We start from the raw sequence: 15647 nt of genomic DNA on the forward strand, positions 1-15647 counted from the left end.
ATCATTAACACCTTAGTGGACGGCACGGTGGCACAGTGGTTAGCACTGCTGCCTCACAGCGCCAGAGACCCGGGTTCAATTCCCGCCTCAGGCGACTCTCTGTGTGGAGTTTGCACGTTCTCCCTGTGTCTGTGTGGGTTTCCTCCGGGTGCACCGGTTTCCTCCCACAGTCCAAAAATGTGCAGGTTAGGTGAATTGGCCAAGTTAAATTGCCCGTAGTGTTAGATGAAGGGGTAAATGTCGGGGAATGGGTCTGGGTGGGTTGCGCTTCGGCGGGTCGGAGTGGACTTGTTGGGCTGAAGGGCCTGTTTCCACACTGTAAGTAATCTAAGCTGTCCTTCCCTATCAAAATACCTTTTCAGCATTCTCACATGATGCTGTGAGATTTCTTCCTATCTAGTGTCCTAATCAAGTAGTTCACTTCCCTCAATTTCTTCTCGATTTGAGAAAGTCCACCAAACCTTGCTTTTAAAGGTTTACCTATTACTGGAAGTAACACTAATACCTTAACACCGATAGCAAAATTGTAAATTTGTGATTTCTTGTCTGCTTCCTGTTTCATTGTATGCTGCAATACTTTTAAATGCTGTCTCGCCACCTCTCCAGCTCTATTTAATCATTCTCTAAAATTTGACACATATTCGAAATGTGTGGTCTCTGAATTCTGACTTATTAATTTCTCCTTAATCAATTCTAATGGTACTCTTACTTCATGCCCAAAAATGTAATTCAAATGGACTGAATGTGGTTGATTAATTTGGTGCATCTCTGATCACAAAAAGGACAAACTGAACTCCCGTATCCCAATCAACTGGATAATCCTGACTATAAGCCATCAACATGGTCTTTCGTGCTTGATGCCATCTCTCTAGTGCTCCCTGTGATTCTAGATGGTACGCAGTAGATGCAAATTGCTTTATTCTAAAGTTATCTATAAGCTCCTTGAATAGCTTGGGTGTGAAGTTTAATTCTTGATCTGACTGGATCTCTATTGGTAGTCCGTATCTAGTAAAAAATTTGATTAATTCTTCTACATCCCTTTTAGCTGTGATATTGCATAATGGGATTGCCTCTGAAAATCTAGTCGTTACATCCATTATTGTTAATAAATATTTATTCCCACTTTTTGTTTGAGGTACGGGATCTATGCAATCAATCAGACTCTTTTGAAAGGTTCCTCAAGTGCTGGAATAGGTATTAACGGTGCAGGTTTATTACTGCCTGTGGTTTACCAATTAACTGACATGTATGACATGTCTGGCAAATTTCAACTACATCCTTGTGTAGTCCAGGCCAGTCAAAGTGTCTTTGGATTTAAGCCTGTGTTTTCCGTACCCCGAAATGACCTCCAAGTGGTAGCTCATGCACTACTTGCAACTGCTCCTTTCTATACCTTACTGGCAAAACAATCTGATGAACGTCTGCCCATTTCTCGTCAGCTTGAAAGTGTGATGGTCTCCATTTCCTCACTAAGACATCATTTTTCAGTTAATAACACACAGGGATATATTCACTCTCTTCGGTATATGCCGTTTGGTATAACTGCCTTAAATTCTGCTGTAACTCAATAAGCTGAGCCAAGCTAAAAATACCTGCATGTTTACCTATTTGCTCCTGTTCTGTCCCACTTATCTGATCAAAAAAAGTCTCTGATAAAGCTATTTCAGCTTCTTTGTCTGTGTCTTTTATCTCTCCTGCTTCAGCTTATGCCTCTATGAGCCTTGTTAGGACACAATCTGTGAAACTTTCCAAATAAGACTCCTGCAGTGCTTCAGTTGCCTGTGTCTCCACTGGCTTTTCACCTAGAGTAGGCAGCACGCCTACCGGTGAATCAGCTATGTCATTTGCAAGGAGAAATTGCATTACTGGAGCTGAGAGATTATCCAGTACTCCTACCACAAATTTTCCACTCTTCTCTGGACACTCTAGCCTCACTTTACATAATTGAGCACTTTTTGTCTCACCATGTATTCCTGTTACCAGAACCTTTTCTGGAAATAGTCCTTCAGGAGTGCGTATCTTCTCATCCTTCAGCGTCACAGACTGAGAGGATCCTGTGTCCCCTTAATATTGAAACCTCTTTACCTGCTACTCCTAGCCCATGTGAATAAACTTTACCCTTGCAAGTATATTTTTTAAGCAGATCTGGTACTTCCTCCTTACCCAACCTCTGATTTAGCTTTCTAGCTTCCATTGGGCTTTCTATTACCATGCGAATGAAACTTCCAGGCTTGTCCTGTTTTCCTACATTTGGCTTTCTCCTAGCCCACCAACACTGTGATTTCATGTAGCCCACTTCATTACAATGAAAACACCAGAGTTTTTTATCTTTGTTGTCCCCCTCAAGGGTTTCTTTTTTGCCCTGTGGTAAGTTCTCCTTATGACCTTCACCGAGATCTACCTTTCCCTTTCTATCCCTCATGGACTGAAATTGATTCCGGAAGCCAAACCGTGTTTTATGAACCAGCTCATAATCGTCAGTCAGTTCAGCTACTAACCTTGCCATTTTAACTCTCTGCTCTTCCACATGAGTTTGCATTGCTTCAGGCAGTGAGTTTTTGAATTCCTCCAAAATAATTACTTTTCTAAGGGCATTGTAGGTTTGCTCTATCTTTAAAGCTCTTATCCATCTATCGAAATTACTTTGCTTGATCCTTTCAAACTCAATATAGGTTTGATCAGGGTCCCTCCTTAGATTCCTGAAACATTGTCTATGCATATACACCTCCTCAACGTCCCCAGATAGCTCCTCTGATAGTGATGCAAAGATCTCACTAGCGCTACCTACAAGTTTTGTTTGGATCAACAAAGCCCACATGGTTACTGGCAACTGCATTTGTTTAGCTACTTTTTCAAATGAGATGAAAAAGGCTTCCACATCCTTTGCATCAAATTTAGGCAATGCTTGATCAAACTTAAACATTGAGGAGAAAGTGAGGTCTGCAGATGCTGGAGATCAAAGTTGAAACTTTATTGCTGGAACAGCACAGCAGGTCAGGCAGCATCCAGGGAACAGGAGATTCGACGTTTCGGGCACAGGCCTGAAGAAGGGCCTGTGCCCGAAACGTCGAATCTCCTGTTCCCTGGATGCTGCCTGACCTGCTGTGCTGTTCCAGCAATAAAGTTTCAAACTTAAACATTGACTACCAGGGGGCTTGCTCATCCTCACTCTCTTCCTCACTAAGCCTACCTACAGCCTTTATATTCAGCTTTTTAAGCAGGATTTCCTTCTTAAGTGTCAGTATTTGAAGTTCAAACAATCTCTTTTTCTTTCTCTTCTGCTGCTCTCCTTCTTCCCTTAACTGCTGCTCTCTCTTTTTGCCTTTCTTCTTCTTTTAATTATAATTCAAACTGCTTCAGTTCTACTGCCCTTTCCTTATCTCTCGCCTCTAACACAGGCTGCTTCATTTGCAATTGAATTCTTGCCATCTCTATAGATTCTGATGGTGTTTCCAGCAAATTTAAATGCGGAGCTACTGCAGTAATCATCTCTCCTTTCCTCAGAGAAGGAAGCAGCACCAATACCCGGCTTGTCTGCTAATTCCAACATCTTGATCTTATTCACTTTTCCTGCGTCCATTTCCAGAAAACTCCTGCGTCCACTTCCAGCCATTGCTATCCCAAACTTTGTCTACCCAACCAAACCAACAGCCAAAATAAAGACACTAGCACCTACCAATTTGCTGTTTAAAATCCCACAAAGAGCCCCCAATCTGTTATGGACTAAACCAGACCGCTCAAAACATTCTTAAGCAAGCAGCCCAGACTGTAATTTTGCAATTTGTTTCAGTAAGTGTACAGTGAAAGTTACCCACAGTAAACTAGCTAGGTTAACTACCAGTTTTTAAAACAGACAAAATTTTATTCACAACATTATGGAATGAAACACAAAGAATAGAATAAAGAACACCTGCAGAACTCAGTCTATCCAAACTAGACTTAATTATGCTGTTCCTGATATACACAACAGTCCCAATAAACAAACGCCGTAAACACAGAGCAAAAAAGTGAAACAAAGGCTTACAGGTTGCTGAACTGACTCAACCAAGACTCCAGTTTCTAGGACTGACCACTCCCCTTTCATTATACAGGTCACTTCTAAATTTTACGCTTTGGCCTAAAGTCTTATCTCTTTATGTATGAACAAAAAGGCCTTTGATCTCTCTACCAAACCAGTCTATACAGAGCCTGAGTGGTTTACGACCCCTCTGAAAACAAAACCAAGGACACACGATCCTTGAGAAAAATGGCAGCTTTTAGAAAAAGGACCAGCTTTGTGACAATGAGAGAAAACCAGCACAGACTATAAAGACAGATAGCAAAAGTTTCTATAAATATATAAAACAAAAAAAAAGAGTGGCTCAAGTAAATGTTGGTTGTTTAGAGAATGAGAAGGGGTATTTAGTTATGGGATATGATGAAATGACCAAAGCATTAATAGGTGTTTTGTATTGGTCTTCACAGTGGCGGACACGAATACTATGCCAGTAATTGACAAAGAGACAAAGGTAGGTGCGGACCTGGAAACAATTACTATTATTATGGAAGAGGTAGTCCTCCTCCTCCTCTTCCTCCTCCCCACACCCCCCGCCAACTATTAGCTTAAAGCTCTCTCTTCCACTCTAATTATCATGACTTGCAAGAACACTAGTCTTAGCACAGTTCAGATGAAGATTATGCCAACTGATCCCAGTGCTGGTGCGAGTGTTCCAGGATTCAAAACCCATTTCTCCCATACCATTCTTTAAGCCACACATTTAAGTCTCTAGTCTTTACCATTTGCCAATTTGTTTAGGGATCAGGAACTAATCCAGAGATTAAAGATTTTGAGGTTCTGATTTTTAATTTAGTTCCAAGTCCTCCTACTCTCTAAGCAGAATCTTGTTTTATTCCTGCGTATGTCATTTGGTACCATCTTTTAATAACAATATTTGGATCCTTTTCCTTTGCAAATTCCTTTCTGGTTCAGAGCAGAAGTCCTGAACCTGGCACTGGACAAGCAACAAGCAACATAGCCATCGGGACTATTGCTCTCAGCTACAGGGAACTGTGTCCATCTGACTGACTATTCAGCCCCCTACTACCAATACATTCCTATTAACTTGTCCTGTTTGAATGGTTTCCTGTACAACAGCTTGCTTGTCTGTCCTGCAGTCCCTCCTTACATCTATGCAGGTTGCAAAAACCTGGAACCTATTGCATATTTGAAAAAAGATGAGAATGTTCCACTTCCAACGTCTTGATACTCTTATCTGCCTTGTTCCCAGTCACACTTTTGTGTGGCTGACCATGGACCAAATCAGACAAGCCTATCCTAGGAGGTGTGCTAACATCAGGGAACAAACCGTCCGATAACTGTCCCACTCACTGATGTGTGGTAGTGTCTACAACTCAGCCTCAATGACTCTGAGCGAATGCTCCTCTGACCGCAGAAATTTACTGCGGGTGTGTTTTGGAGAACACAAGTGTCCATAAGTACTCACATTCTGCAGCTACCACACATCACATACCCAGTTGCTCTTGTAGCGTTATATTAGAAAAAAATTTTTATTGATTAAATTTTAATTGATGCCTCTCATCCTGCTTGCTTGCGCTTATGTTCTTATTTCAATAAGTATTCTACTTATACCAACTGAAATAATCTAATAAGCATTACTACTGTTAGTTCACTACTGCCACTTAAACTGCAAACAGCTTACTCACTGATGCTCAGTTTACGTCCTACCAAAGTCATTCAACACTAGAACTCATTGCTGCTTTGATTCATGTGGACAAAGCAATTGAATTCCAAAATGAGGTAAGAGGGACCACCCTTGACATCGAAGCAACACTTCACCATCATGAGATCAGAAGTGGGATGTTCACTGATTTCATCATATCTCGTGCAATTCGTCATTAAAACAGTGCATGTCCATGTGCAGCAAGACATACACAACATCCTGCTTGGGCTTAAAAGTGGAAAGTTAACATTTGTGCTATACAAGTTCATGCAATTACATCACCAACGAGTGAAAATCTAACTATTGCTCCTTGTATCTCCTCCTATCAACATCCTAGGGATCAATATTGACCAAAAACTAAACTAGAACAGCCATACAAATACTGTGGTTACATCAGCAGGCCAGAGGTTAGGAATTCTGCAACGAGTAACGCACCTCTTGCATCCCATTGCCTGTCCACCACCTCCAAGGTACAAATCAGAAGTGAATCTCAAGAAGACACCAAGACATAGCATTCCCCACGATCAAAAACCCTTCCCTCAACCTAAACATCTATTCTTGTAGTCTGTGTTTATGTGCCAAGTCCAGTTGAGTTTTTGGTCATGGTAATCCCAAGGATTTTGATTGTGCAGGAATTCAGTGATGGTAGCATCATTGAATGTCAAGGGAGTGGTTATTAGATTGTCTCTTATTTGAGATAGTCATTGTCTGGTATTTCTGTGATGTGAATGTTACTTGCCACTTGTTAGCCCAAGCCTGGATATTATCCAGATCTTGTTGCATTTACATGTGGATTGCTTCAGCATCTAAGAAGTCACAAATAGTGGTGAACATTGTGCAAACATCGGTTAACGTGCCGATCTCATGATGGTGGGAAAGTCATTGATGAAGTGGCTGAAGATGATTGGGCCTAGGACACTATCCCGAGGAAATTGTGTAAAAATGTCCTGCAGCTGACTTGACTGACCTCCAACAACCACAACCATCTTCCTATGTGCCAGCATTATTCCAATCAGAGTTTACCATCTGATACCCACTGATTCTAGTTTTGTTAGGGCTCCTTGATGCCAGACTTGGTCAAGGTTGATGTCAAAGGCTGTCACTCTCATCTCACCTGTAGAATTCAGCTCTTTTGTTCATGTTTGAACCAAGAAGGTCAGGAGCTGAATGGTCCTGATGGAACCCAAACGGGGTGTCAGTGAGCAGGTTATTGCTTGATAGCACTGTTGATGACACCTTCCATCTCCTTAGTGATGATTGAGAGTAGACTGATTGTGCACACTACTGCCATTGTGCTTTGGCAGTGAAAGAACCATAAGCTGAAGGTGGTGGATATGGTGCCAATCAAGTGGGCTGCTTCTTCCTGGATGATGGCAAGCCTCTCGAGCTGCACTTGGTCTGGATAAGTGGGGAGGAGACTCCATCACACTTCTGACTTGTGCCTCAGGGATGGAGAGGAGAAAGCAGGCGAGTTACTTGCATGTTGAAAAGTGTGGTGCTGGAAAAGCACAGCAGGCCAGGCAGCATCCGAGGAGCAGGAGAATCGACGTTTTGGGCATAAGCCCTTCTTAGGAATGAGGCTGGTGTGCCAAGTGGGCTGAGATAAAAAGTAGGGGGGGGGAATTTGGGGGAGGGGCGCTGGGAATACAATAGGTGGAAGGGAGGGTGAGGGTAATAGGCCGGAGAGGTCGGGAAGAAGATTGCAGGTCAAGGGAGTGGTGCTAAATCCGGGGGTTGGGACTGAGATAAGGTGGGGGGAGGGTAAATGAGGAAGCTGGAGAAATCTACATTCATCCCGTGTGGTTGGAGGGTTCCTTGGCGGAAGATGAGGCGCTCTTCCTCCAGGCGTCATCTGGCCAGGGTCTGCATGTCCTTGGTGGAGTGGGAGGGTGAAGTTAAAGTGTTCAGCCACGGGGCGGTTGGGTTGGTAGGTGCAGGTGTTCCAGAGGTGTTCCCTGAAACATTCTGCAAGTAGGCGGCCTGTCTCCCCAATGTAGAGGAGACCACATCGGGTGCAGCGGATACAGTAAATGATGTGTGAGGAGGTGCAGGTGAATTTGCGACGGATATGGAAAGATCCATTGGGGCCTTGGAGGAAAGTGAGGGGAGAGGTGTGGGCGCAAGTTTTGCACTTCTTGCGGTTGCCGGGGAAGGTGCCAGGAGTTGAGGTTGGTTTGTTGGGGGGTGTGGACCTGACAAGGGAGTCGTGGAGGGAGTGGTCTCTCCGGAACGCTGATAGGGGTGGGGAGGGAAATATATCCCTGGTGATGGGGTCTGTTTGGAGGTCGCGGAAGTGACGGAGGATGATACGATGTATCCGGTGGGGTGGAAGGTGAGGACCAGTGGGATTCTGTTCCGATGGCAATTGGAGGGGCGGGGTTCAAGGGCAGAGGTGCGGGAAGTGGAGGAGATGTGGTGGAGAGCATCATCGACCACATCGGAGGGGAAATTGCGGTCCTTGAAGAAGACCATTTGGGCTGTTCGGTAGTGGAATTGGTCCTCCTGGGACCAGATACAGCGGAGGCGAAGGAATTGGGAATATGGGATGGCATCGATGATTGTATTGGCGCTACCTCGTGCTCCCACGAGGAGGTTGAACAGTTCATCCACTTTACTAGCACCTACTACCCGGACCTCAAATTTACCTGGACCGTCTCAGACTCCTCCCTCCCCTTCCTAGACCTCTCCATTTCTATTTCGGGCGACCGACTCAACACAGACATTTACTACAAACCGACCGACTCCCACAGCTACCTAGATTACACCTCCTCCCACCCTGCCCCTGTAAAAAAAGGGGCCTCATCTTCTGCCTAGGAACCCTCCAACCACACGGGATGAATGTACATTTCTCCAGCTTCCTCATTTCCCCTCCCAATCCCGGATTCAGCACCACCCTCTTGACCTGCAATCTTCTTCCCGACCTCTCTGCCCCCACCCCCTCCCAGGCCTATCACCGTCACCTCCTTTCACCTATCGTATTCCAAGCACCCCTCCCCCCACTTTTTATCTCAGCCTGCTTGGCACACCACCCTCATTCCTGAAGAAGGGCTTATGCCTGAAACATCGATTCTCCTGCTCCTCGGATGCTGCCTGGCCTGCTGCGCCTTTCCAGCACCACACTTTTCAACTCTGGTCTCCAGCATCTGCAGTCCTCACTTTCTCCGAGTTACTCACATGGACCAGATAAGATGAATGGCCTTCATGCTCTGCTGGTAAGGACCCTTCTCTTGCAATATCAAAATAAAACAAAGAACAACAGATGCTGGAGATATGGACCATAGGGTCTGTTTCCACGCTGTATAACAAGATCAGAAATTAAGCACAGCAGATCAGGCAGCATCCGAGGAGCAGGAAAATCGGCGTTTCGGGCCGGAGCCTTTCATCAGGAATGAGCTTCATTATAACTCTGCATCATAACCTACTCTTCCTCTAAAGGTCTGAACTCCTACGTGCTGTACTGTCATCGCCGACATAGAGGGCGTCTTGGTGCTCACCCATGTGCAGCACGGCACCTGCCATCTTGCCTGGTTGATGATTGTTGGTAGAAGGCGCGCGCAGCCCAACCGTTGTTCCCGTCCCACGGCACGTGACAGTGCTGACGTCAGCGGCAGCAATATGGCGGCGGCAAAGGTAGAGTGTTTATGTTTCGCCGGTTTCTAGGTAGTTCCGAGGCCACTTGATTAAACCGCTTTATAACCGACAGCTCGCCTGGCTTTATTTTTGGGGTGGGGGAAATTATCTCCGCAGTTTTTGGTTTGTGAAGGTTTATGTTTTTTTTAAAGATTAACGTTTGGACTTTAACGATGACAGGAGGTTGCGCTGTGTTGACAACTTGTCAATTTGGGAAAATGCCACGAGTGCGGCACCTGCTGCTGACACTGACTCCAGCTTAAAGCTGGCTGGCAATCATCTCATTTATTACCATCGTCCTCAGTGATTCTCCTGCACCTAGACTGGGAACTCTTTGCCAGAGTGATGGTGGAATGAGGAACTTACAACTGTGATCATGAATTCCCTTGCCAGTGATCATTCACTTTCTAGAATATCTTATTGATATCTGTAGTAAAACAAAATGAGGATTCAGTCTTCATATTAGTATGTTAACAAAGTGCAAATTAATTGGGCAAGATCAAGTAGGGTGGGAACAATTTAATGCAACATAAACATTGGCAGCAGCTTGCCTGGCTCAATAGATTGTGTGCTGTAATGTATATTTAATATTTTATTGTCAATTGCTTTGAAATTTAATATTCAAACATGACTGTGGGGAAAATGTGTTAACTAAAGAAGATCTGCATATTCAATTATGTATTAGTAGGCAATTAACAACAAGCTTTTTTTGTTTCAGATTGTTAATGGTCTCTATTTTAAATTGTCAATCCATATTTCATGGTCTCAACCCTACTCCAGCGTTATGAGACCTCTGTGCTCTTCCAGTTCTGATCTGTTGCATATCAGAATATCATTACACCACCAAAAGCGGCAGTGCCTACATCTCAACTTTCAAATTCCATCCCTGACCCCTCTGAGCCTCTTTAACTCTTTTTCCTTCTTTATATAATTTCTTAACATTTCCCATTTTTGACTAAGCTTTTAACTATCTGTTCAAACATTGTGTTTTGTGGTTTGTTTCCTAATGCTTCAGTGAAACCTCTTGTGACTTTCTGCATGTTGAAAAGATAAAAATACCAGAAGCCTTAAAGGAGATTTGATATGAAAGCAAGCAGCTTCTGTACATTATTATAAAATATTTTAAGTATTGATTGTGTATGTACTTTAAAAAATATAAGACTGTTGAGAGGATCTAAAGATCATGAGATGGTTCGTTTCCAAACTTTGAGCTGAAATAAATCCTTGTTTTATCACGACATACATTGCAGTTTGGCTGAAAGTCTTGTAACCTTTAGATGAATTGATAACTATTACTGCAAACAAATTACATAATAAATGGTAGACAGTGTACAAAGTGAAAATTCTTACACAGGCAATTCTGAGATTGGATGAGGCAAATATTGTGACAATAAAATAGACTGATGCTAGCAAGTTAGCACTGCACTAAAAAAATGAGTGGAAAGTTATTAAATCGATTAAAACTTGGCCAAAATATTTATATGCTGATTTGCTTGCATTATTGACACAGAACTACATAGTCTCAAAGGAAAGACAAAACCCACTGTCCTGTGAATGGGTTGAAACCATGGGAAGGCTAAGATATTCAGATGGGAGAAAGTGAGGACTGCAGATGCTGGAGATCAGAGCTGAAAAATGTGTTCCTGGAAAATCAGGAAGGGCTGATGCCCGAAACGTCAATTCTCCTCCTTTGATGCTTCCTGACCTGCTGCGCTTTTCCAGCAACACATTTTTCAGCTAAGATATTCCAATGGTAAGCTTCTCAGAAAGACAAGTTCTTAAAATCAGCTTTGAAAATTCGTAAGAACTTTTCATAAAAGCTGTAACCAGCAAAGCAGAATTGCTATAATTGTTTTACTATAGGATGACAGTTACAGGAAATTGTTTGGAAGAAACTTGAGAAGTGAGTTGATCTGTATATAAGTACGAGAGCGACTTGAAAGATGTGAAACAGGAAGCAATGTTGCTTTTTATGAAGTGATCTGTAGTCATGCAGCTATGGTATGATTCTATCAAACTGTTTTTAATGATATCTACATTACATAGATCCAAACTGTTATTTGTTGCGTGCAAGCAGCCCTGAAATCTGGTCTATGAATATCACAATAATTTTCATTTACTAAGCTAGATTATCATGCTCACTTAACTGATGGATTGATGGAAAATTTTGCATATATTTCATGTTAGCAAATTTGTATTGTTTATACTTTGTGGACATGTATGGTTTTAGACTGTTGCCTAATTGATTGACAAATTCTGAAAGAGAGCAGAAATATATGTTAACTTTAGAGATGTGCATATTATCGGGTAGTTTATACATGCTGCCATACAGTCGATGGTATGCACCATGCAAACTAAACTACAACAAACTCGATCTCCCCTGAATTCTGTTGTCTGTGCCACTTTCCTCCCTTTCACTAATCAGTTTCACTAGATCTCCCCTAAGGTGCTCTTTCTCTACTGGGACGTCCCCTAGTCCGGACTTGTATCATTCTCTACTTTCTGACCTTATGCCTTCTCAAAACACTGGTGTTCCTTTTAAATTTTGTTAGGTCACAGATTTTTATTGTGTGTTTTCTTTAAAATTTTGGCAAAACAATGCACCATATTATTTATCACAGCTTGCTGAGTTGCCAAGCACCCACACAGCCTAATGGGTAGCTTAGGATTGATCTTCTGTTGCCAGAATCATATTCCTGCTAACTTCTTAACCAGAATCCTGGTTCCTACCTTAGTTAATATTAACGGTTCTCTGTTTTCAGGTAATAATCTCCTTTCAATCCTCTCCTCAAAACCCGGCCCTTGACCTTTGTCCTTGTAAGCTACCATCTCATCCTCAACCTTTTTTCTCTTTCCAAAACCCTTCAACATGTATGTAAAATCCTGGTCTATCATTCCCAGCGCTGTACTTTGAATCACTTCAGTTGGATTTTACCCTGTCATAGCCCTCAAGTGGCTCTTATCAAAGTCACAAATATTTCCCGATTAATTGTGACAAAGATGAATTATCCCCCTGTAACCATCTTAACATGTGGGCAGCCTTTGACACAGTTGACCACACCTTGCTTCTCCAACATCTCTCCATTGCTATACAGTTGTGTGGAGCTGCAGTTACCTGCTCTCATTCATATATATATTTATAAGAGTAGCCAGAAGATAACTTGCTATCACATTGATTCCTCTGGTATTCTCCAAAGATCTCACCTTTGTTCCCTCCTCATTTCACATCTACATGCTGTATCTGGAAGACTGAATTATCTTCATTTCAGTTCGCAAATACACTGCTTCTTCACTAACTCTGGAGCTGGGGGCTGACAAGTGTCTGGTCCTGATGGAAATTATATTAGGATCTTAAAAGAAGTGCAATATCTGATACATTGGATGTAATTTTATGGAACTCCTAGCTTTGTGGAAAGTACCACTAGACTGGAAGTTAGCGAACGTAACTTTTAAAAAAAAGTCAGAAGTTGAAGACAATGGGAGAGTTAACATTTGAGATTTGGAAATATTAAAAGCTATTATTAAAGAGGTTATAGCAGGATACTTGAATAAACTTCAGGCAGAGTCAGCTTTTGTGAAGCTAAGTCATATTTGAACTGTTGGAATTCTTGGAGGATGTACCACAGCTGTGAAGGAAGGGGAACTGATGGTTGTACTGTCCTTGGCTTTGCAGAAAGCATTTGATAGTGCCACATCAAAGGTTATTGTGGAAAATAAATGCTCGTGGTAGAGGAAGTAGCATATTGACATGGATAGAAGATTTGCTGGCTAACATGAAGCAGAGAGTAGGTATAAATGAGCCTTTTTGAGTTGGCAAAAAGTAATGAGTGGTGTATCACAGGGATTGGTGCTAGGATCTTAACTGTTTGCAATTTATATAAACAGAATGGATGAAGGGACAGAAAGTGTGATTGCAAAGTCTTGCTAATACTGCAAAGATAGGTGGAAAGTAAATAATGAAGAGACCATAAGGATGCTGCAAAAAGATATAGATAGGTTAAGTAAGTGGTAAAGATCTGGCAAATGGAATATAACGTGGTAAAATGTGAAATTGCCCATTTGACAAAAAGAAGTGTATTGTCTAAATGGTGAGAGATTGCAGAGCTCTGAGGTATGGACACATTTGGATGTCCTAGTGTATCAATCACAAAAGGTGAGTAGGCAGGTACAGCAAGTGATTAGGAAATAATCACTTAACATTCTAATAGAATATTATCATAAATTGCAAGGGGAATTGGATACAAAATTGGAGGTTATGCTTAAGTTGTAAAAGGCATTGGTGAGACCACATCTGGAGTACTGTGCACAGTATTGATTTCCTTATTTTGGGAAGGATGTAAATGTGTTGGAAGCAATTCAGATCAGGTTTACCAAATTGATACCTGGAATGAGTGGGTTATCCTGAGAGGGAACATTAGTCAGGCTGGGCTTTGCTGTAGTTTGGAAGAGTAAGAGGTGATGACTGAAATGTGTGCAGTCCTGTGGGATCTTGACAGTAGATTTGGAGAGGTGTTTCCACTTATGGGACATGGTGGCAGGGGTGGCACAGTGGCTCAGTGGTTAGCACTGCTGCCTCACAGCGCTAGGCACCGGGATTCAAATCCAGCCTTGGGTGGCGGTCTGTGTGCACATTCCCCCGTTGTCTGCATGGGTTTCCTCCAGTTGTTCCGGTTCTCTCCCACTGTCCAAAGATGTGCAGGTTAGGTGGATTGGCAATGCTAAATTGCCCATAGTGTCTAGCAATGTGCAGGCTAGGTGGATTAGCTATGGGAAATTCAGGGAGGCTGGTGAGTCTGAGTAGGATGCTCTTCGATGAGTCACTGTGGACTCGATGTGCTGAATGGCCTGCATCCATACTGTAGGGATTCTATGAAGGGTTCTATGAAAAATTTAGAACTAGGGGTCACTAAAAATCAGGGGTCACCCATTTAAGATTGAGATGAGGCAATTTCTTTTTCCTGAGTGTCACAAGTCTTTGGAACTCTTTTCCCAATAATGAACCAATGTTATATCCTTCCTGGTAGCATTCTGGGCTCAACTATTGTTTTCAAATTTGTCATATTTGACCTTAAGATGAATCATCTTTGCATGCCATCACTAAGATTGCTTAGTTCAACCAATATACCATTGTGACCGCAACACTGCCTCAGCTCATAGAGTTAGAGTTATACAGTCGGAAACAGAACCTTTGAACAAATGAATAATACTTTATTGTCACTTGTTCTCGACAACGAACAACACGATAAATTACTGTGAAAAGCTTCAACTATTGCCACAATCTGGCACCATTCGAATATTTCAAGAATAAAAAGACAAAGCTGAAAGAAAGTCCATGTTTGCTGCAGTAACTCTACCATGAGTCCTGAGTCCTGAGCCGGCTGACCAATGGCATCTGTGCTGCACCTACCAACGATGGAGTCAGCACTCTTCAGGCACCATCTCTTCAGTGCTGGGCCCACCCTGCCAACTCTGGGCCCTAAGATGGACCTACATTCACTCTGTAACCAGAAGAGGCCCCTCATTCAGCTGTCACCACTGTCTCGCCAACTCTGGGCCTACCACAACCAGGAGCTGCTGCCACTGCCATGCCACTAACCAGCAGCTCCACTATGGGCCTACTGCAACCAGGAATCCATGGCTCTGCTGCCTCTGCTGTCTCACCGATGCATGGAGTCTTCACTTTGGCCCCACCACAACCAGGAGTCCCTCACTCCACTGCCAGGTCAGGCTGCTGCTTCGCCAAGAATTCTGCTCTGGCCTCTCCCCTCCATGATGTCACCCTCTCTGCTGCTGCAACAGGAACAAGATGAAGAGAAAGAAGACAGAAACAGTAGGGAAAGAAAGGAGGAAGCAGCTGCCTGGAGCGATGGGCTCAGGAGCCCGAATACTGCCTACCTTGCTGGTGCTGCCAACTTGAGCGTTCTCTCTGCACTGACATAATAGTCTAATCTGATCTAGTGCCATTTGGCGCGTCTCCCTCTAAACCCTTCCTATTCATATACCCATTCCCGATCCCTTTTAAATGTTGTAATTGCACCTGCCTCCTCCACCTCCTCTGGCAGCACATTCCATATGGGCACCACCCTTTGTGTGAAAAGGGTACCCCTTAGATTCTTTTTAAATCTGTCTCCTTTTACCTTAAGCTGATGCTTTCTAGTTTCGGCCTCACCTACCCTCGTCTGCTACTGAAACCCATTGCTTACCCTATACTTGACTAACCTAATCATAGGCTTGTCTTTCCCATTGTACCCTTCATAAAGTTAAAGTTATCTAAAGCTCTGTTACCAATATCTTGAC

General features: G+C 43.0%; 1 protein-coding gene across 6 annotated transcripts in view; it reads left to right on the top strand.

Moving 5' to 3' along the window:
• The window catches only part of tbc1d15 (TBC1 domain family, member 15), an 85605-nt gene that overhangs the window by 25250 nt on the left and 44708 nt on the right, over positions 1 to 15647 (top strand). For 2 of the 6 annotated variants that reach the window (XM_087997124.1, XM_087997121.1), the window contains exon 1: positions 9320 to 9350. The exons of 1 other annotated variant lie outside the window; for it this stretch is intronic. In XM_087997124.1, the coding sequence (XP_087853250.1) occupies positions 9336 to 9350 (15 nt within the window). In that variant the 5' untranslated portion in view covers positions 9320 to 9335. Of the gene's footprint in view, positions 1 to 4466; positions 4509 to 9319; positions 9351 to 15647 lie in introns of those variants that run through there. 3 more of the 6 variants (XM_087997122.1, XM_087997120.1, XM_087997125.1) reach the window with 3 other exon arrangements.

This window comes from Chiloscyllium plagiosum, unplaced genomic scaffold (genome assembly GCF_037043375.1).
Source record: "Chiloscyllium plagiosum isolate Xiang-an unplaced genomic scaffold, Cpla_swu_hap1 HiC_scaffold_19, whole genome shotgun sequence".
NCBI lineage: Eukaryota > Metazoa > Chordata > Chondrichthyes > Orectolobiformes > Hemiscylliidae > Chiloscyllium > Chiloscyllium plagiosum.